The sequence below is a fragment of the Rhinatrema bivittatum genome, chromosome 2, assembly GCF_901001135.1.
Source record: "Rhinatrema bivittatum chromosome 2, aRhiBiv1.1, whole genome shotgun sequence".
NCBI lineage: Eukaryota > Metazoa > Chordata > Amphibia > Gymnophiona > Rhinatrematidae > Rhinatrema > Rhinatrema bivittatum.
The window spans coordinates 750,535,849-750,558,577 of NC_042616.1; the positions used below are offsets into that span (position 1 = coordinate 750,535,849).

General features: G+C 40.5%; 1 protein-coding gene across 1 annotated transcript in view; it reads right to left on the minus strand.

Annotated features, from left to right (window-relative positions):
- EIF3H (eukaryotic translation initiation factor 3 subunit H) overlaps positions 1 to 22,729 on the minus strand; it is a 327,223-nt gene that overhangs the window by 48,272 nt on the left and 256,222 nt on the right. The window contains exon 3 of the mRNA XM_029591919.1: positions 14,922 to 15,089. Within this exon, the coding sequence (XP_029447779.1) occupies positions 14,922 to 15,089 (168 nt within the window). The remainder of the gene's footprint in view (positions 1 to 14,921; positions 15,090 to 22,729) is intronic.

Genomic DNA, 22,729 nt, shown 5'->3' on the forward strand with positions numbered 1-22,729 from the left:
TGGTTTTCATACCAGATCCACTCCTCTCAGATTTTGTTTTTAGACATCTTGATTTTGATTGAAAATGGCAAATTTGGTAGCTCACGCACTGACGCACATTGACAAGAATACTATGCTTGAATATGATAGGTTTTTATGCAATACCTTTCCTGTTGGCCAATTTCTCAGCTTCGTAGACTTTACTGATCTCGCTCTGAATTTTTGTACAAGCTCAAGTATATATTTTGCAATTTTCACCAGAAAAGGTTACCCTTTGCGTGTAATCAAAGCAGCTTTTAAATGTGCTTTGCATATTAACCAGGATCATCTTTTTCAAAGCATAAGCTCTTCTGATCAAGATGTCCAGATCTGTGGTCTCCTTTTTTCAAATTTCAGTAAACATGTTTGCACAATTGTCCATTATCATTGGCTATGCATTTTTCAATACTCAGTCTATCAGATCCCCTCAGTTTGCTTTGTTGGAGATGAAACCTCCAGGACATCTTAGTTTCACCAGATTATGGCACTCTCACCCCAAGTCCTGTCGATTACTCTGGACATTCACATAAGAACATAAGATATGCCATACTGGGGTAGATCAAGGGTCCATCAAGCTCAGTATCTTGTGTCCAACAGTGGCCAACCAAGTCACAAGTACATTAAATGAATAGATCCCAAGCTAGTAATCCTTATTGATTAATAGATTAATAGCAGTTTATGGACTTCTGCTCTAGGAACTTTATCCAACCCCTTTTTTAAACCCAGCTACACTAACTGCCATAAGCACATCCTCTGGCAATGAATTCCAGAACTTAATTATGCACCGAGTGAAAAAGATTTTTCTCCGATTTGTTTTAAATGAGCTTTTTGCTAACTTCATGGTGTGCCCCTTAGTTCTTGTATTATCGGAAAGAGTAAATAACCAATTCACATTAACCTGTTCAAGTCCTTTCACGATTTTATAGACCTCTATCATATCCCCCTAAGCCGTCTCTTTTCCAAGATGTACAGCCCTAAACTCTTTAGTATTCAAGGTGTGGTCTCACCATGGAGCGATACAGAAGCATTATAACATCCACCATTTTTTTGCCATTCCCTTCTTAATAATTCCTAACACTGTTTGCTTTGAGTATCACAGCATAATCACAGCATACTGAGCCGACGATTTCAATGTGTTATCCACTATGATGCCTAGATCTCATTCCTGTGTGGTAGCTCCTAATATGGAACCATAAGCAAGGGTTATTTTTCTCTATATGCATCACAAATAACCCTTGCTGTGATTACACAATATCCACTTTGTGGACATTGCAAGACTTGTGTTTTGTCTCTCTCGTGCTTCATATACCTTATTCCTCAATGTAGATATCGCCTTGCATTGCTCCTCTATTGGTATCATTTATGTGCCCTGTCCCTTACTTTATATTTTAAGACTCTTTTGATAAAATCCTGCATTTTCAAACACTGCTATTATATATGGCAGAATCATGTAAGCTATCCTTTGGTTTAACACTGGACAGTGGTACCTTACCTGCTAATTTTCATTCCTGAAGTAGCATGTGCTACCTGACTTTTTTTTTTTTTTTTTTTTTACTTACTATTATTGAACTTTGTAGACCCTTTTCATATGGAAGAGATTTCACCCAATTTCTCTTCCAACATGAACAATGAATCTTTATGCGCAATACAATATATCCTGGTTTAAATGACGCAATGGTGTATTTTTTTGGGGTTTTTTTTTTTTAACTGATTATCTTTAATAGATTTATTTTCTTTGCCTTCCCTTGTGTATATGTTGTGTTTTGTTATACTCATGTTTTGCTCATTTTTTTAAATTACTTTTTACTCTGATTTGATTCAGTTATTTGTTTTACATTATATGACCCTCTTTCTTTTGTTCAATATTCAGAGATCCAGCAAGCAGCTAATTTAACAGGGTAAAGTTAAGTGCATAACTTTTCAAGGATATTCAGCAGGACTTACCTGGATAAGTCTGCCACTGAATAAATGTGGATAAAGATATGCACTTTACCCGGATAGCTTTTTCTCCAATCAGTCTTACCCATGTAAATTCAGCCAGGGAGTGCTCAATATGTGCACTCACTAGCTAAAATTTAGGCCTTAACCCAGAGCTCCTCCATAGACGCCCCTTTTTGTCTGGATACATTTTGTTTGTGTAAAAATGTTGTTTGCATAAATGTATGTGGCTGGAAATATTCAAAATTCAAGTTTTGTCCAGGTAAGGAAGAGTTATCTGACAAGCTCTTTTAACATTGACCTCTAAGTTACTATTCATTTACAAAACTTATGAATTGCTCCTATATATCATCCTCTGAAGCAATGTAAAACACAGAGTACAATAAATTATATGTAATTAAATCAGGAAACAAATTAACTGAAAAATACAACCTCAGCAGCATACATAGCATTATAAACATGTATAAAGTCCCTTAGAATCATTTTTCTCATATAATACCTTGTCTAGTTTTCAAGATAGTTAAGATAATTTTCTAAGGCAAGGCTATAAAGTGTTAAACTAAGAAATGACAAGATGGAAGAAATTCAAAGCCTCTATGTCTTTAATATACCCCACTGGTGATATGTCACCTTTCTACTCACATCAACAGTTAAAAGGTTTTCAGAAAGTCAGTTAACACTAAGAAAACAAAATCTGAAGTTAAAGAATGTGCTCTTTTTGTAAAAAAGACTTCTAAACAAAGTTAGATGCCAGCATTAGATAATTCCTCAGGAAATCTGCTAAAGAAAGCACATTCCCAATATTATATTCCACTTCCTCTGATCAGGAATACTGCAAATTAAAATGCAATCTTATGAGTTTACAGTTCACTGTCAGATTAAAAAATGGTACATAAGACTTGCCATGCTGAATGAGACCATGACAGTGGCCAAATCACTAAAAGTAGATGCAATTTCTGGCTTCACTCTCTAGAGAAGTAGTAGGTCTCTCTGAGTTACCTGGTTAATAACCTTTCTTCCATAAACTTGTCCAAAACCTTTTTAAACCCAGAGCTGCTAGCTGCCTTGACCATATTGTCTGGCAATAAATTCCACAGCTTGACTGTGTGTTGAGTGAAAAAATACTTTGTCCAGTTTCTTTTAAATCTGCTACCTGCTAGCCTAAAGTAGTGGCCCCCTAGTCCTAGTATTAGCTGAAAGGGTAAACAGTCGTTCCCTAATTATCTGTTCTACTCCACTCATGATTCCCTGGTTTCACCCTTAACCTGCAGATGACTGGGGGGGGGAGGGAGTGGCTTTACCAATACTTTGAATAAAATCTGAAAAGTTATTCAGGCGGAGATTTATTCCTGGCCTATGGTGGTGAAGGCTCTCATGGGAGGTTGAGATTTTTTTGTTTTTTAAAATGCATACATAGTAACATAGTATTGTCGGCAGAAAAAGATCAAATGGTCTATCCAGTCTGCCCAGCAAGCTTCCCATGGCAGTAATTGCTGCTCTGTGCAGGCTACCCCTATACCTTATGCTAAGAATAGTATACCTACAAGCAAGACCAAGCAAATGTCAAAGCCATACCAAATTACTGCAACATCTTTACATGGTGAGCAGCCTTCCTCATAATTCCGGCACTACTACTTTAACATTCTTTGCTTTTGGACTTGGCCATAGAAGCTTTATCCCTAATGTCAGTGTATCAGTACCCTGGACCATAAAAGTCGGGGTCCAAGGTTGGCTGTCTTCAGAATCCAATACCCTTTTTCTCTGCCCCGCCGTCAAAGCGGAGAGCGATGTTGCAGTTGTATCTAAATCAAGGCTAATTGGTTAAGGGTAGTAATCCCCCTATGCCTTCTGATTAAGGGTACTGCCATTCCAGGTCAGTTACCCCAATTCACCCTTTTCTTCAACCTCCTCCCACAAGATTTTCGGGATCCACAATATTTATCCAATGCCCTTTTGAATTTGCTTTCTGTTTTTGTCCTCACCACCTGGAAGGGCATTCCAGGCATCCACCATCCTCTCTGTGAAAATATTTTCTTATGTTGATTCTGAGTCTTCCTCTCTGGATTTTCATTTCTTGACCCTTAGAGTTCTACAGTTTCCTTTCCAACGAAAAAGGTTCCAAGTTTGTATATTGTTAAAACCTTTTAGGTATCTGAAGATACCGCGCCGACCACGTGGGAGCCCCAGCTCGTCCGCCGATACGCCCACCGCTTACCTCAAGCCATCTTAGCCCGCCCAGCATTTAAATCGCAAGCACGATCCGAGGCGCCACTTTTGCCAGCAGACAACAGGACGGAGTAAATCACTGAAGGAGCGATTGTAGGAGCTGGGAGAGGGGCCCGCGTGACCGACGCTTGAGCCCATCGGGGTAAGGCCTTCCTCTCGCCCTACCACCGCTGAGCCCCCGCGCCGACCACTTGGGAGCCCCAGCTCGTCCGCCGATACGCCCACCGCTTACCTCAAGCCATTTAGCCGGCCAAGCATTTAAATCGCAAGCACGATGCGAGGCGCCGCGCACCAAAGGGGCCCGCCCCTTTGTGCGCCCCTTCGTGCAGACCCGCAGAGCAGAACGGAGTCCACAGTCCATGTTTTGAATCTTCTCTACCTCATCTCTCGTACCTCATCATCGGAACCCTGCAAGCTGATTCAAAACCATTCGCAGACGTCCAGCCACCCCAACCTTAGGATATTCTTACACTCTCTCTCTTCTCCCCCACCCTGGGAACTCGCGGCAGCAGCAGCAGCCTCCTCCCAACGCTTACCTCCTTCATTTTCAGCCCTCGCGGAGGAGGCGGAGTCCCATCGGCCGCGGTTGAAGCTCTTCATTTTCCTTCGAGCCACGCTGCAGTCTTCTTTTCTTCGGGCCGATGCCGAGTGCACTAGCGTGGCCTCTTCTTGCCGCGCACGCACCCGATACTCTCCACTTCCTCTTCCGGGCCGCGGGGGGGGGGGGGGGGGGGGGCTGTGTGTGTGTGTGTGTGAGTGAGTGAGAGATTGCATGTATGTGAATGATTGAGAGCCTGTACATGTGAAAGAGAGTATGTCTGTGATTGAGAGCCTGCTTGTGAGAGAGAGAGAGCATGAATGTAAGTTTACCATTGGGAACCTGTATGTGTAAGTTTGTGATTGAAAGCCTGTTTGTGTGAAAGAGTATGTGTGTATGATTGAGATCCTTTGTGTGTGAGAGAAATCATGTGTATTTATGATTAAGAGCCTGAGTGTATAAGTAAGAGAGATCATCTGTGTCTGTGTGTGATTGAGAGCTGGTTTAGGTGATGGAGCATGTGAGTATGTGATTGAGAGCCTGTGTTTAAATGAGAGAAAGAGAGGACATGTTTGTAAGCATGTGAATGAGAGTCTGTGTGTGAGAGAAAAAGACAGCATGTATTTATGTGATTGAAAGCCTGTGTGTGTGTAAGCGTGAAAAGATAGACAGCATGTGTGTAAATGTGTAATTAAGAGCCTATATAAGTGAGAGAGAAAAAGCATGTGTATATGTGAGTACTGAGAGCATGTGTGTATAGGTGTGTCATTGAGAGCCAGTGTGAGAGAGAGCGCTGGTATGTGACTGAGAGAGGAGAAAGTTCCAAGCAAACCACCCCACCTCCTGCTAATTCAGAACAATCTCAGGACACCTGGATATCAAACGTTCCCAGGTATGCAGAGCAAAAAAATTTTTGTATCCTTATTATTTTTCATTACTGGGTCTTTGTGTCTGCTATTTTGAAATATTTTGTTGGTATCTGGAAATGTTTTATATGAGTTTTTAATTATTGGATATTCCACTCATCAGCTGTTTCGAAATATGTTCTTTTTGTTAGTACAGTTTTACTGCTGATGATTTTATATTTCTTGATTTGTTTTATAAGGATGGGTGATGTTTCTTTTTTCCTTTGTTACACTGCATACAGAGACTCTGGCTTGTTGCAGTTTCCAATTCAGTTTTTTCTGCATGCTTCTTGTTATGCGTTTTGGTCTCTTTATTCTATGTTAGGTGAGGGACAGCACGTGATTCAGGTGAGGTTTTCTGCTGGCGTGTAGTTTCTGTGAAGGACTCTATAGCAGCCTGACTTGGTCCATTTTCCTAATAGGAGATGTATTGGGGTCTTAAGGCCTGGTGTAATATTTTCAGAGACTTATTGTACTTTAAAATGCACACATTTACTTGTATTTAGTTTTAAACATATTGTATGGCTCTCATGGAATTACATTTTAAAATATGTGGTGTTTATGGCTCTCTCAGCCAAAAAGGTTCCTGACCCCTGCTCTACAGCATTCATCCTGATAACTTCCTAGACTTCTTTAATCATGCACACGTACAATATCCCGATCATCTACAACCGAAGGAGAAACTTTGTAAACCAACACACCACACCCTACTTCTCGCAAAAGAGATATATTCCAATCATGACATCACCCCTGAACCAACTTCTGGGCATCACGCTATTCTCCCTTACCTTGATCAATGCACAATCAATCTCGAAAAAATCTCACCTTTTACACGACTACCTACTAGAATCAAAACTGGACTGCTGCGCTATCACTGAATCATGGCTGAAACCTGAGGATACGGCAATAATTAACCAACTCCCCACACAGGACTACGACATATTTTCTATTCCCAGACCTAAAACAAAGAGGTGGTGGATTGCTATTAGCCATCAAAAAAAAAAATAGGCCTATCCCTTCAGACTACTAACTCATCAACCTCACTCGAAGTAGCAATCTTCAAGTCCAAATACCTACAAATATGCCTAACATATGCCCCTCCAGGAAGTCTAGAATCAGACCCATCCCCTTTAATCAAACTCATAGCCAAACACATTAACACAGACTCCCCTGCTATAATAATGGACGATTTTAACCTCCATGTGGACAAATCACCACAATTTTCCAGCTGTGAAACATTTCACACTACACTCAAATTTATGGGTTACAACCAAATCATCAAGGAACCAACACATAAAGCGGGTCACACCCTGGATTTAATCTTCATTAACGAAAACCTTACCCCCGCCTCATTCATGATCTGCTCACCAGTCCCCTGGTCCGACAACAAGATGATCTCTATTACTCTGAAAAACATCCAGCCCTCCCCTAAACCTATTCAAAAATCCACATTCCAATACAGGAAACTGTGCAACCCCGACACCATTAACACTCACCTAGTATCAGCATTAAACAAACTTGACCTCTCAAACGCAGATTCAGCCACATCTTCCTGGATCAAGATAACAAAGACGTTGCAGACATTTCTTGCCCGTAATTACAAAAAGCAACCCTTCCCAACACGAACAACAGAAAACCCTGGTACAACCCCACACAACTGAAAACCCTGAAACAAGAGCTCAGAAGTAAGGAACTTTTATGGCGAAAAAATCCATCACAATCCAAACCATGAGACATACAAGTCTCTCATGCACCGCTACAGGATAGCCACCCTACAACTAAAAGGGATTTCTACTCTCATAAAATTCACCATTTCATTTCGATCGTAAAGCCCTATTCTCTCTCGTCTCTCACCAAATCCTCCCCCCCATTCATACCGGACGATCAAGCCGCTACAAAAGCCGCTGAGCTAGCAACTTACTTCAAGAAAAAAATCACAGACCTTATCACTCCTTTAAATGTCACTATGGGCTCCCCTCTGCCCCCCCTCTACCCAGCACATTTCCAACAGAACATAACTCTGGAAAAATTTGAACTGACCTCCTCCTTAGAGATCGAAACAATCCTTAAAAAACTCAAACCTGCATCACACCCCACAGATGTGATCCCTTTCCAATTTACTCATTGCCATCCCTAAAACTGGTCGCCAAAACCAATCTCAGACATCAATTGTTCACTAATGCAAGGCCTCAGTTCCAGACCCTCTGAACTCGCAATCCTCAAACCGCTCCTGAAAAAACCTAACCTTTCTCCAGATGACCCAGCCAATTTTCGACCCATTGCAAATCTACCCTTCATCTCTAAAATACTAGAAAAAATAGTAAACAAGCAACTGACGGAATACTTAGACGACAACAAAATCCTAGCCCCGTCGCAATTCGGCTTTCGCAAAGAACGGAGCACTGAAACTCTTCTAATCTCTTTAACTGACACAATTCTCCTGAATCTTGATAAAAAACAATCCTGCATACTCATACTCCTCGATCTATCAGCCGCATTCGACTCGGTAAAACACTCTCTACTCCTGGAACGACTAGCCGACATCGGAATCAAAGACACCGCTCTAAATTGGTTTAAGTCATTTCTACAAAACAGATTCTACAAAGTCAGAATCAACAACAATGAATCACACCCCGTCGACTCATCTATGGGAGTCCCTCAAGGCTCCTCTTTATCACCGACCCTTTTCAACATATACCTTTTACCGCTATGCTAGCTCCTCTCCAAACTAAAGCAATTCATCTATGCGGACGACGTACAGATTTTGATACCGATTAAAGATTCCCTTCAAAAAACACTAGAAGTCTGGAACACCTGCCTTATATCCATCAACAACTTGCTCTCAAGCCTTAACCTAATCCTCAATTCCAATAAAACGGAAATTCTCCTCATCTCTCAAGACGGTAACTACGCTAGGCCAAACTCGAACCCTATAAATCAGCCATCCTTCTCTTCCCAGGTGAGAAACCTCGGAGTCATCATGGATGATCAAATAAACCTAAAGAGATTCATCAATAACACTGTTAAGGAGGGTTTCTATAAATTGCAAGTCCTTAAACGACTCAGACCACTCTTATACTTCCAAGATTACCGATCAGTACTCCAAGCTATCATTTTCTCTAAAATCGATTATTGCAATTCTCTGCTAATCGGCCTTCCAGCTAACACCCTTAAACCCCTTCAAATGTTGCAAAACGCCTCTGCCAGGATACTGACTAAGACCAACAAGAGAGACCATATTACCCCCATCTTAAGAAACCTACATTGGCTCCCAATCAAGTACAGAATACTGTACAAAACACTAACGATCATTCACAAAACCATCCACAAGCTCACTCCACTGGAACTCAACATTCCACTTCAACCACATCTACCAACCAGACCGACGAGAACAGCATACAAAAACACTCTCCTAACAACATACCTCAAAACCTCTCTAAGCAAACGAGCCATGTCAGTAGTAGGTCCAGCACAATGGAACTCTCTAACCGCCAGGAACTCCATTCAGAACATTGCCCAATCAACTTTAAAAAGAGACTAAAAACCTGGCTATTTGAGCAAGCGTTCCAATTATGAAAACAACATACCTCAACACCATCACACTAGCCATCATTCTAAATTAAGACTATCCAATCATACCACCCTTACAATTTAGTAACCCCTCTCTACATCAACTTACCCCAAAGTTTTATGTCTCTCATATTAAATATATGCGCCTATATAAATATGCGTTTTTTTCCCCCTTTATTATGTTCCAAGTTTTTTCCCCATGTATTCTGATCCAAGTTTTATGCCCTGTTCTATGTAATTGCATTCTCACATGCCTGTTTTTCAGTTACAATGTAAACCGAGATGATATGTAAAATTTTACATGAATCCCGGTATAAAAAAATGTTAAATAAATGAATAATAAATAAATAATAAGATCTATATCATATCCCCCCACACCACCTTCTTTCCAGGGTATACATATTCAGATCCTTCAGCCTTTTCTCATAAGTCTTCCGATACAGGTCCCACACCATTATGGTCACCCTTCTTTGGACCGCCTCCATCCTGTCTCTATCCTTTTTGTGATACAGGTTCTATTACTGAAACAGTACTCCAGAAAAGGCCTCACCAAGGACCTGTTCAAGGGCATCATCACCTTTTTCTTACTGGTTATTATTTATTTATTTTATTTATTTTAGATTTTTCTATACCGGCATTCGTGAGAGTATCACATCATGCCGGTTTACAATAAACAGTGGGGTGATAACCGGAACAGTGAACGAGATAATATATACTAAACATACAATAGTTGCAGTTACAATAAAACAAGGAGGCATACAACTAGGAGCAAGAAGAAGAGAAGATAGTAACTTTAACATAGTATATTAACCAGCAAAATGGTAAGGTACAAAGCAGGGAATTGAGTGATTTACAATGAATTGTTCAGTTCGCATAGATGCAGTTTTTAACATGATGGTAGAGATCAGAAATAATGGTTTTCTGGATATTGGTAATGCTTAGGGTTGGTTGAAAATTGGTTGTAAAAAATAAGTTGGTTGCTTGGAGGTTGTTTGTTGGAGATTAATGGGTTTAATCTGAGTCTGGGAAGGCTTGTTTGAATAGCCATGTTTTGAGTCTTTTCCTGAATGTCAGGAGACAGGGTTCCTGTCTTAGCTCCGTTGGGATGGAGTTCCAAAGAGGGGGTCCTGCTGTGGAGAGAGCCCTGTCTCTGTAAGTTATGTGGAGGGAGGTTTTGGAATGAGGTACCTGAAGAGAATCTTTGTAGTGTTCTCTTATGGGTCTGGAGGATGTATGCTTTTTGAAAGGGATTTGTAGGTTGAGCGGGGCGATTTGTTGGATAGCTTTGTATATTATGGTGATTCTGAAATGGATCGGCAGCCAGTGTAAGTCTTTAAGGATTGGGGAGATGTGATCTCTTCTCCTTGTGTTTGTCAGAATTCTGGCTGCGGTATTTTGAACCATCTGAAGCGGTTTTAGTGTGTTGCTGATGAGATACCTAATAATAAGGAGTTGCAATAGTCTAACTTGGAGAAGATTATTGCTTGTAAGATTGCCCTGTAGTCATGGATGTGGAACAGTGGTCTTATTCTTTTTAGGACATGCAGTTTATGAAAGCTGTCCTTAGAGGTTTGGTTTATGAAAGCTTTTAGGTTAAGCCGATTATCTATGATTGCTCCCAAACCTCTCACTTGGGTTGTTTGTAGGTTAGCTGGAAGATTTGTGGGGGTGTGACAGTTCTCAGTGGATATGAGAAGGAGTTCAGTTTTTGAGGAATTTAGGATTAAATTCATACTGGAGAGGAGGGAATTGATTTCTTGCAGGCAGGATTCCCAAAGATCAAGGTTTTTTTTTTTAATGGATTCTTTGATGGGTATCACGATCTGGACATCGTCGGCATATAGATAGTGTTTTAGGTTCAAGTTGGTTAATAGCTGGCAGAGAGGGAGGAGGTAGATGTTAAAGAGGGTAGGTGAGAGGGATGAGCCTTGGGGGACTCCTAGAGATGAAGGGTAGTGTTTAGATTCTTTGTTGTGTATTTTGACCTTGAATCCTCTGTTTTTCAAGAATGAGTGGAACCAGGCCAGTGCGGTGCCTGTTATGCCGATGTTCAATAGTTTGTTTAGAAGCATGGTGTGGTTAACAGTATCAAAGGCGGCTGAGAGGTCTAAGAGTATCAATAGGTAGGACTGGCCTTTGTCTAGGCCCAGGATGAGGTAATCTGTTAAGGAAATTAGGAGAGATTCTGTGCTTAACGACTTCCTGAAGCCATATTGTGAGGGGTAGAGAATTTTGTGATCCTCAAGGTAGTCTGATAATTGAGTTAACCAGTTTTTCCATGGAGATAGGGCGAAAGTTGGTGGGGTCATCTGGGTCTAACTTTGGTTTTTTCAGGAGCGGTTTGATGGATGCCATTTTAAGGTCGTCTGGGTAGAGTCCTTGGGATAAGGAGCAGTTGATTATGTCTGCCAGGGCTTTGGTAATGGTGTCAGGAATAAGAAGGAGTAGTTTGGAGGGAATTTGGTCTAATGGGTGCGACGAGGGTTTCATTTTTTTCAGTACTATTACTCTCTCTAAACATCTCTCTAAGCATCTCTAAGCATTATTACTCTCTCTAAGCATCCCAGCATTCTTCTGGCTTAGCTAACACCTTGTCACATTGCCTCACTGCCTTCAGACTGGCAGACATTCTCCCAGTCTGTGCACATTAGTCTTTCATCCCTCATACAGTTCTTTTGGATTACTGCACCCTAGATGCATGATTCTGCACTTCTTGGCATTGAATCCCAGCTGCCAAATCCTCAACTAGTCTTCTAGCTTTCTTAAATCACTTTTCATTCTATCTACTCCTTCAGGCATATCCACTCCGTTGCAGATCTTAGTATCATCTGCAAATAGACAAACTTTATCTTCTATGCCTTCTGCATTGTCACTCACAAAGATATTGAACAGAATTGGTCCCAAAACCAATCCCTGTGGCAATCCGCTTAACACCATTCTTTATTCAGAGTAGGTCCATTTACCATTACACACTGTCTCCTGTCAGTCAACCAGTCTGCAATCCATGCCACTACCTTGGCACACACTCCTAAGCTTCTCATTTTGTTCACTAATCTATGTGGGACCATATCAAAAGCTTTGCTGAAATCCAAGTAAATTACATCTACTGCTCTTCCTTGATGCAATTCTCTATTCACCAAATCAAAAACAGTACTCCTTTGATAGAGATCCAGGGCCCCCGGACTCATCAGGCCAACTCTGAAAGCAATAGCTGAAAGGATGTGCCGACCCTGGTGTCAAATCTGAGGCCTACAACTCAGCGATTTGGGCTTCACAACCAAACAGGGTCGCGAGATAGGAGAGGCTTCTTCTCACAACCTGTTCAGCTGACTTGGTATAGAGATACCAAGGCAGGCTTGGGGTGCTGAAAGGGAGGTGTCAAGAGACGTCAAGTGCTCCACATGCCTGATATGCTGAATGAACTCTTTGGCGATTCTTCTGCCAATCTCCACCTGGAAGAGTGCAGATGACTAAGAAAACTTTCCTCCTCACACAGGGGGTAATTTTACATTCTTAAAACTGCTACAATATATGCCATTGAATTGTTAATACTGTAGGTTTTACCTGCATAAGTGCACTTTAACCATATAAGTGGGCTTTTGAAAACTGCTACGATAGTATGTGCACTACTCCTTTGAAAATTATCTCTACAGTCTGAAGAGGTGATAAGATCTGGTCCATTAATTTGCTGGGATAGAGATGCCAAAGGAAAAAAACCATAAGGAGTGGAGGAGTAGCCTAGTGGTTAGAGCAGCAGGCTATGACCCAGGGAAACCAGGGTTCAAATCCCGCTGCCGCTCCTTGAGACCTTGGGCAAGTCACTTTACCCTCAGTTGCCTCAGGTACAAAAATTAGATCGTAAGCCCTGTGGGGATAGAAAAATACCTATAGTACCTGAATGTAATCTGCTTTGATGTACACTTTGAAGTGCTGAAAAGAATATAAAAATCTAAATAAATAAGGGTTAGTTCAGCAAAAAATAAAACTTCTCAAGTGTTAAAAAAAAAAAAAAAAAAAAAGTTGAGCAATCTACGTGATTTCAGGTTGACAAAAATGAACAGAGGGGAGTAACATGGCCACCAGAGCGGGAATTAAAATATATGGATAGTGAAAAGCTTTTTGTCTTTTCAGAAGGTTCTGGAAGAGTTTGTTTGGGATTGAGCACAGTCTTTAGGAGAAAAAAAAAAAAGCTAGTTACAATGGAACATAAGAACTCTTGCAGTGAGCTAATTCTAAATCAAGAGTGGTTTTCTCTAAAGCATGCATATGAAAGATCTCTAAAACATGATAGAGCCATGCTGCACTGAATAAAGAACAAACACAGGTGTCTGTAGTACTTGTTACAGTATGTGCAGAGTTTTTTCAGTACTTGCCAGTTTATGGAAATAGAGGCTCCATGTGTGAAGTGACTTTACAATGAACAAAAAATTCAAGCTGATCCAACATCGTTCACTGTAGCTGGATTTCTGCTATAGTAGATTGGCACATGACTTCAGGAAAAGAGTTACTGTTTTAGAAAGCTTGCTATAATGGGGAGCTGTGCAGACAAAAATCTCTAGGCATTACAGTATAAATATTTCAATACTAAAGAATACACAGAAAAATGATTTAGCTATCACAAACCTGAAATACTGATTATAACTCAAATAAAACACAAGGCTCATTAATAAAATGTCAAATGGCATATGAAATGTGGCCAATTTTCCCAATTAATTTTATAGTTATGAAACTACAAAATAAGATCCAAACCTCAAAACCTAAAGCTTGGGGGAAGTATGGAAAGATTCTGTGTTTTAATAAACACGTGATGTATCATAATGGTTCTGGTGTGCCTCCAAGGACAAACTCAGGTCACCTGAAAATGAAAGCAGTATGACTTTTTGAAATAGGTGACAAAATGAGAAGGCAACAACACAGATTGTAGTGAGTGGAAAATTCATCTAAGTCTGATGATGTAATGTTTCCAGCCACTATAAGTATACTTCAACAACTTGTTCTTTTCTGTAATCCAATTGTTAACATACTGAAACAATTTTAGAGCAGCTCAAAAGATTGATTATATTCATTAGTATTTCTTCTGACAGATATTCGGGACGTTACATTTACTTCTCAGCTGGAAACTATATGTAAGTCTGCCAGATATGGCAAACTGAGTGTTTGGGGAGGGGAGAGACTATAAAGCTGTTAAATTGCCTATGGTTCTGATACAGCGCAGAACATCTGGTCTGGAGAGCTTGAGGAAACACCATTACACAGGCAGAAAAGAAAAAAACCTTTGTGCTGAGAAACAGTCCAGGTTTTGTATGCTCCTGTCAAGGTATTAAAGGGAAAAAAAAAAAATTGGCAAATGGTGTTATGATTGGTCAGTCACGTACAGAGCCAGACACTCCAGCAATCGAGGTTTGTTAGACATCTGGTCTAGTTCCACCCGCATTCGAGGAGGAAGGGGTGGTGGAGGAATAAAAATGAAGCAGCTACTCTGGCATTCCAAAACGTACACATCAGGGCTCTGATAGCAAGAAAAATAAACAGAAAGAAGGAAACCCTGTCTAGACTGAGCTGCTGCTAAGGGCTGCTGCAGACAGAGGGTTGGTATTTACTCCAGAAGATCTGCCAGGGCTGCTTTTACAGGCAGAATAGAGAGTGCAAAAATGGCAGTAAGCAGAGAACAAAAAAAAAAAAAAAAACAAGGAAAGAATATATAAAAAAGGGAACATTATACTAACCATAGATGAGAACGACAGATTCTTCAATTGCATGCTGGTAGCTAAACTGGGAGTCTAGGAGGGCCCGGCTAACAAAAGAGCCATAGTATGTGGACTGGTACCAGCCAACGTGCAGATGATCGATGTTCACGTGGCGCAAGCTTCTCATCATTTCCATCTGATATTGCACTAGGTGGAAAAAACACAAATGCACTTTTAAAGTTGTTTGTAAATCAAAAGGCATTTAGCAAAAATGCTCAAAAACAAAGCCAGCCAAAAAAAAAGATGTATTTGGATTTAATCTAGTCTAACATAAAACAAACAAACAAACAAAAAAAAACACATCCCATCCTGTTCATCTACACAACATACATTTGCAAAAGCATTTTTTCTCACTCCAAAAAGCTACACATTTCCTGTGCAAAAATCAGAACCTCTTGTCTAGCTTGGGCAACATAACTATGGATAATTCATACCAGTTCTAAAGTGAACACTTGCACAGCAACCTGCTTTTTTCCATGCACAGGAATGAGCTGTAAATAAAAATGTATACATCCAAAAATAATATATTCACATTTATACCTTCTGCAAATTATAACCTATAGTATGATCTTTGGTTCATAAAACACAAAACAAATTACAAACTCACTACATTAACATCTTTTCAGCAACATTAAATGCTGAAGTGTTTCAAGCAGAAAATACGTGTCTATCCTAGGCAAGAGTAAGAGCACGGGCTGGCTCCCATTACCTTACATGCAAACTCTACTTTACAATGTACAGGGGTCCCCCATCTTGTTCACGGTAGGACAGCAGAAAAGGACCATTTGGTCATTGCAGTCTGCCCATCCGTCCAATTAATTTAGCATTATAATTCTCATCACTTCCTTAGAGATCTTCTGTATTTATCCCATGCTTTCTTGAATCCAGATACTGTTTTTGTCTCCTTCATTTCCACTGAGAGGCTGTTCTGCACATCCACACCCTCAACCTCTCTGTAAAGAAATGTTTCCTAAGTTACTCTTGAGTCTACCCCTTTCAACCTCATCTCATCACTCCTCATTCTAGAGCCTAAAGTAGGGAGGCAGAGATTTCAGCCCTGCCTCCCTACTTCAGACAAGAGAGGAACTGACATTTCCACTATTTTGCTGTTATCGCTCACTGAACACCTCCTTAAGTCACTATAAAACAAGGATGTGTCATGAGGGAATATGTATGAGGAGAAAAAAAAAAAAAAGATAGCTCCCAACCAGGAAACACTTATACCTCTGTTGGGTGACAAGTCATTGGTGAGACCTCATCTAGAAGAGTATACTGAGTTCTGGGGCGCATCTCCAAAAAAAATACAGAGTGACAGTGGGGGAGGGGTGAACTAACCCATCCATGCAGTCTGCCCAGTTATCTCGGACACACTGCTAAAAAGATATCCCAGTAACTAGTTAGAGAGCATGACCACTTGTTAGGTATCACTTCCCATCCAGGACAGTTGAAGCAGTCCAAAGAAGGGCTACAAAATGTCACAGTTTGCATCACATGCCCTTGGACTTAAAACCTAACTACACATACTCTAGAGCAGGGGTGAACAAGCTTTTGAGCCACGACATTCTTTCTATCCATGCAACTGGATGCCCCACTCCACCCTACCCTGAGATGATTTATAGATAAAGATATAGAATGATGTATCTATACACACAAACACAAAGGGTATTCTGATCCTGGATTCCCGTCTGGTGTCAAATTCTCTTGCCAACCAATCAGCTCTCAAACCAGTTGCAAAGCCCCAGGAAGCTATCTTGCTAACCTATGGCTCAAATCCCCCACATTGCTTCTCTTCAAGTTGCTGAAAGGAACAAGTACAGATACACCAAGGCAGGCAGATACCTCATACCCACACTCAGATACAGAGATCCCCCCCACAGCTCACACGGATGCACCACACGTAAAAAAGAGAGAGACACAGACATACCACACCCAAGCTAAAAGCAAGACAGGCAGACCATACCATACCATACCACACAATGGACCTCAGCGTACCAAACATACAGGCCACACACAAATCATACAGGTGGAACATTTTTTTAAAAAACTCAGGTGCCAACCACAATTTTTAGAAGATGGGAAAATCTCCATCCCACACTGCCCAACATTTTTTTTTTGTTTTACTATTTTCTCTAATTGCTCTTATTTTTGTCTTTATTTTTGTATTTTTTTTCTTAGTTTGCTTATGTTTTTTATCATGTTTTAATTTTTTTTTTTTTAATTATTTTTACACTTTTGCCTTTATTCTCCCCACCTTAACTCCCCTCCACCTCTTCCCTCTCTCTGGCCTCTCTGCCCATTCCCTTCCCCAGTAACCCCCCCCCCCCCCCCACCCCTCCCAAGATGGGCAGCAGCTGTGATCTCAGTCTTTAGGAAGAGACCCAGTGACAGCAAGAACTCCTGGCATGGGAGCCCGAGGGTGGTAGCTCTTCCTGGGTTGTGGAATTCCACAATGGCTCCTCTATTGTCTGGTCCACCACAGGAGAAGCAGCTCCCCTTCCCGGTTCTGACAGAATGAAAGTGGCTCTTCTCCTGGGCCTGCTGAAAGAAGTGTGGCTAAACCACAGCATGCTTATGATGACATAAATATGCTCCCTCTTCTCCTGAGCTTGCAGGGCCTCTGTAGCACCAAGCCTGGGCAGCACAGCCATATTTTTCTTTCCTTGATCAGGCAGCCATTTGAATACTCCTGCCCTAGAGAGGAGAGGAGAGGGGTGGGTATGTTGGAGTCATTCAAGTACCTCAAAAGGTATAAATAATGCACATGCAGCAGACATTTTTCAGCTGGAAGTTTTATAACCAGAGTTAGATCTAGGGGTAGATCCAGATGTTAATCTGGAAAATATTTCTTTACAGAAAAAGGAGGTGGATGCACAGAACAATATCCCCTCCCAGTGGAAATGGCAAGCACACAAAATTCAAGAAAGCCTGGAATGAGCACCAAGGATCCTTAGTTGCAAAGAAGTGAATAGAAAGCTGGAAATAAACTGGGCAGATTAAATGCTTTTGTGTGACATAATTTAACTGAATTATCTTCCTATGATTTTTCTGTTCATGCACGTAATATAGTTTCTTAAACAATATAGTTATGCAGGGTTGGGAATCTAAATTTTACCTTATATCGTTATTTAATATTTCACTGCTTATTGTTATTTTGTGTTTCAATTCTGTTATTTGCTAGGAGCAAATATTTTTAAATTAGCAGGATATAAATGTTCATAAATGACCAGTAGATAAGTTTCTAGGCAAAGTGTAATACATTTTGGGGATATGACTGAAGATCTTTAACCAATATTAAGTCTCTCAACAGAAAAAGGAAGAGAAGCTAAGAGAAAAACAAAGGAAATCATTTAGCTAAGTTTCATTAGACAGCATGTACTATAATTACCCTTGTTTGGCTGAAGAAAGGAGGTAGACAGTTGTGGCTAAGTTGAACTCATCCCAGTACCAACTTACCGTATTTTTCGCTCCATAAGATGCACTTTATTTTCCCCAAAAGTGGGGGGAAAATGTCTGTGCATCTTATGGAACGAATTTAAAAAAAAATGTATTGACTACAACCCCCCACCTTCCTGACCCCCCCCCCCCCCCCCCCAAGACTTGTCAAAAGTCCCTAGTGGTCTAGCGGGAGTCCCGGGACCGATCTCCTGCTCTTGGGCCATCAGCTGCCAGTAATAAAAATGGTGCCGGTAACCCTTTGCCCTTACTATGTGACAGGGGCTACCGGTGCCATTGGTCGTAGGCCATCCATTGCTCTTACCATGTTGACAGGGGCCGACCAATGGCACCAGTAGCCCCTGTCACATAGTAAGGGCAAAGGGCCACCGGAGCCATTTTGATTACTGGCAGCCGATGGCCCAAGAGCAGGAGATCGCTCCCAGGACCCCAGCTGAACCATCAGGGACTTTTGGCAAGTCTTGGGGGAGTCAGGAGGGTGGGGGATTGTAGTTAATTAAATTTGGGGTGGGTTTTTTTTTTTCCCACAATAGAGAACGATAAACGTTTTCTGATCCAGGAAGTGGACCGAAATGGCCCTCCCCAGATCCGAAAACGAAATGGGGACAAAAAAAAATAAATTTGTATGCACACCCCTAATTTGCTCCATAAGATGCACAGACGCCCGGGAGCAGAGCCGGTATAGCACACCATTTCTTTTTTAATTTTCCCCCTCTGAACCCTAGGTGCGTTTTATGGTCAGGTGCACCTTATGGAGCGAAAAATACAGTAAATACTCACTTCTCTCCTATTTCACTATCTCTCCCCATCCCATGCACCCCACCTCAGCTATGAGAGTAGCAGTAGGCAGCCAGCAGTGCTGGGAAACAATAAGCATATGCTTCCAGTCCCCAAAGCGCCTCCCATTCACACTCTATCAGGCCGATGTAAGATGGGCACGGAGAAAATGGGCGCTCAATGCTGAGTGCCGCTTTCTGAACGCGAGCCCAGCCACCTCTCCAGGGCACATGATCCAATATTTAAACAAGGGGTCGTGCTAAAAAGAAGGCGCTAGGGAAAACTGTGTTGTCCCTAGTGCCTCCTTGGCATTGGGCACCTAGGAGAGGTCCTGCCAATAATTTGCACAAAGATATTACCACCATTTTTTTTCTGTTTCTTTTTTACAATTAGTACAGTTAAAACATCTAACAGATCTGCTTCTTTATCAGGATGCACATACTAACAAGAACAGAATTTAATCCAATTCAGTATGCTAATTTGTCCTTCTACAAGGATATTCATATAAGCTGCTCATGACAAATAATGCCATTCTTCTAATTAAAAGAAATCAATAAGGATTTATCCATTAACATTAAAACATGTTGAAGATGCAGCAGAGTAATTTGAGAATCAACTGTAACAGTCAATTTGAGATCTCAGTTGAGACAATGTGATCGATAAACCCTAATTATTAGTCAATCAATATATGTGGTTTTATAAATGTAATACTTCTGCTGCAATAGACTTAAAATAAAACAGCTTTCTCCAAGCTCTCTACCTTTGGTCATGTTACCAGTGGTACACACAACTGATGTTTAGGAAGATGCACAGAGTGGAGAGGAGTACTGTCTGTTCGAAGAAAGAGGAGAGATGGAAGTAAGGAGGTTTGACTAGGTTGTGGCGAGGAGATCTCAAAGCCTGGAGCTTGCTCTTCTCCTCCTTGCTGTGGCACTCTGGTTACTCTGTGTGGCAAATGTTCTTAATGCAAATGCTAAACATCACTTTTTTCTTCTTCTTTTTTTTTAGTATTGTAGTTTTGCCAGTGATGGCTATTTTCCCAAATTATTGTATTTATTCTGCAGGGCAAGGGGATGCACCCTAAGCAGTGGCACAAAAGATTTGCTTGGTATTATTATATAGATATAATGGTTGGTTAAAAATGAGGCAACGAGCTTATACATGTTGAGAAGCAACATCAGAGGTTTGCTATGGAAATCTTTTCCTTCACAACTGAACAGTATAAGTAAACCCTGTAGCTGATTTTATTTTTTTTTAATGGATTTATGTGGTCAAGCGTATATATAAAAGATATGGTACAATTACAGTACCTCAGTATTCTCAAATCAGGCAAAACACCCTCTCCCATCTATTTCTTCACAAATTAGTATTTAAATAGAAAATCCTCATCTTTCGCTACATATATTGCATTTCATAGACTATTTGAGAACACACAGTGCTGAGAAAAAGTTGTAAGCCCAAGTGTAATCATGAAAATTATAAGCTTTTACTACAATACCCTTCTTTAATTGAAACAGTATAGTCTTAGGTAATAAAAAAGGTATAAATTAAACAATTCTATTTTTTTTTTAACAAAGTGTACAAAGTAGGAACAATAAGACTAATTTACAATCTGTGTGTGTTTGCGTGTGAAATAGTAAGTAAACTTTGAAACGTCTGTATGCCAATGCCAGAAGTCTAAGAAGTAAGATGGGCGAGTTAGAGTGTATAGCAGTAAATGATGAGATTGACATAATTGGCATCACAGAGACTTGGTGGAAGGAGGATAACCAATGGGACAGTGCTATATCAGGCTACAAATTATATCGCAATGATAGGGAGGATCAACTTGGTGGGGGTGTGGCACTTTATGAGGGTACAAAGTCTAACAGGATAAAGATCATACAAGAAACTAAATGCTCAGTAGAATCTATATGGGTAGAAATCCCATGTGTGTTGGGTAAGAGTATAGTGATAGGAGTATACTACCGTCCAACTGGACAAAATGGTCAGACAGATAATGAAATGCTAAGAGAAATCAGGGAAGCTAATCAATTTGGCAGTGCAATAATAATGGGAGATTTCAATTACCCCAATATTGACTGGGTAAATGAAACATCAGGACTTGCTAGAGACAAAGTTTCCGGATGTATTAAATGACTACTTCATGGAGTAACTGGTTCAGGAACCAACAAGAGAGGGAGCTATTTTAGATTTAATTTTTAATGGAATGCAGGATTTGGTGAGAGAGGTAATGGTGGTGGGGCCACTTGGCAACAGTGATCATAACATGATCAAATTTAAACTAATAACTGGAAGGGGGACAATAAGCAAATCTGCAGCTCTAACACTAAACTTTCAAAAGGGAAACTTTGATAAAATGAGGAAAATAGTTAGAAAAAAAACTGAAAGGTGTAGATGCAAAGGTTAAAAGTGTTCAACAGGCATGGACATTTTTAAAAATACAATCCTAGAGGCGCAGTCCATATGTATTCCACACATTTAGAAAAGTGGAAGGAAGGCAAAACGATTACCATCAGGGTTAAAAGGTGAGGTGAAAGAGGCTATTTTAGCCAAAAAAAAACATCCTTCAAAAATTGGAAGAAGGATCCATCTAATGAAAATAGGATAAAAATTAAGCATTGTCAAGTTAAATGTAAAACATTGATAAAACAGGCGAAGAGAGAATTTGAAATGAAATTGGCCATAGAAGCAAAAGCTCATAATAAAACTTTTAAAAATATATCCGAAGCAAAAACCTGTGAGGGAGTCGGTTGGACCATTAGATGACCAAGGGGTTAAAGTGGCTCTTAGGGAAGATAAGGCCATTGCAGAAAGACTAAATGAATTCTTTGCTTCCATGTTTACTAATGAGGATATTGGGGAGATACCAGTTCCAGAGATGGTTTTCAGGGGTGATGAGTCAGATGAACTGAACGAAATCACTGTGAACCTGGAAGATGTAGTAGGCCACATTGACAAACTAAAGAGTATCAAATCACCTGGACCGGATGGTATGCATCCTAGGGTACTGAAGGAACTAAAAAATGAAATTTCTGATCTATTACTTAAAATTTGTAACCTATCATTAAAATCATCCATTGTACCTGAAGACTGGAGGGTGGCCAATGTAACCCCAATATTTAAAAAAGGCTCCAGGGGTGATCCGGGTAACTATAGACCAGTGAGTGACTTCAGTGCCGGGAAAAAGAGTGAAAACTATTCTCAAGATCAAAATCGTAGAGCATATAGAAAGTCATGGTTTAATGGAACACAGTCAACATGGATTTATCCACGGGAAGTCTTGCCTAACAAATCTGCTTTATTTTTTTGAAGGGGTTAATAAACATGTGGATAAAGGTGAACCGGTAGATGTAGTGTATTTGGATTTTCAGATTTTCATGAGAGGCTTCTACGAAAACTAAAAAGTCATGGGATAGGAGGCGATAGCCTTTTGTGGATTACAAACTGGTTAAAAGACAGAAAACAGAGTAGATTAAATGGTCAATTTTCTCAGTGGAAAAGGGTAAACAGTGGAGTGCCTCAGGGATCTGTACTTGGACCGGTGCTTTTCAATA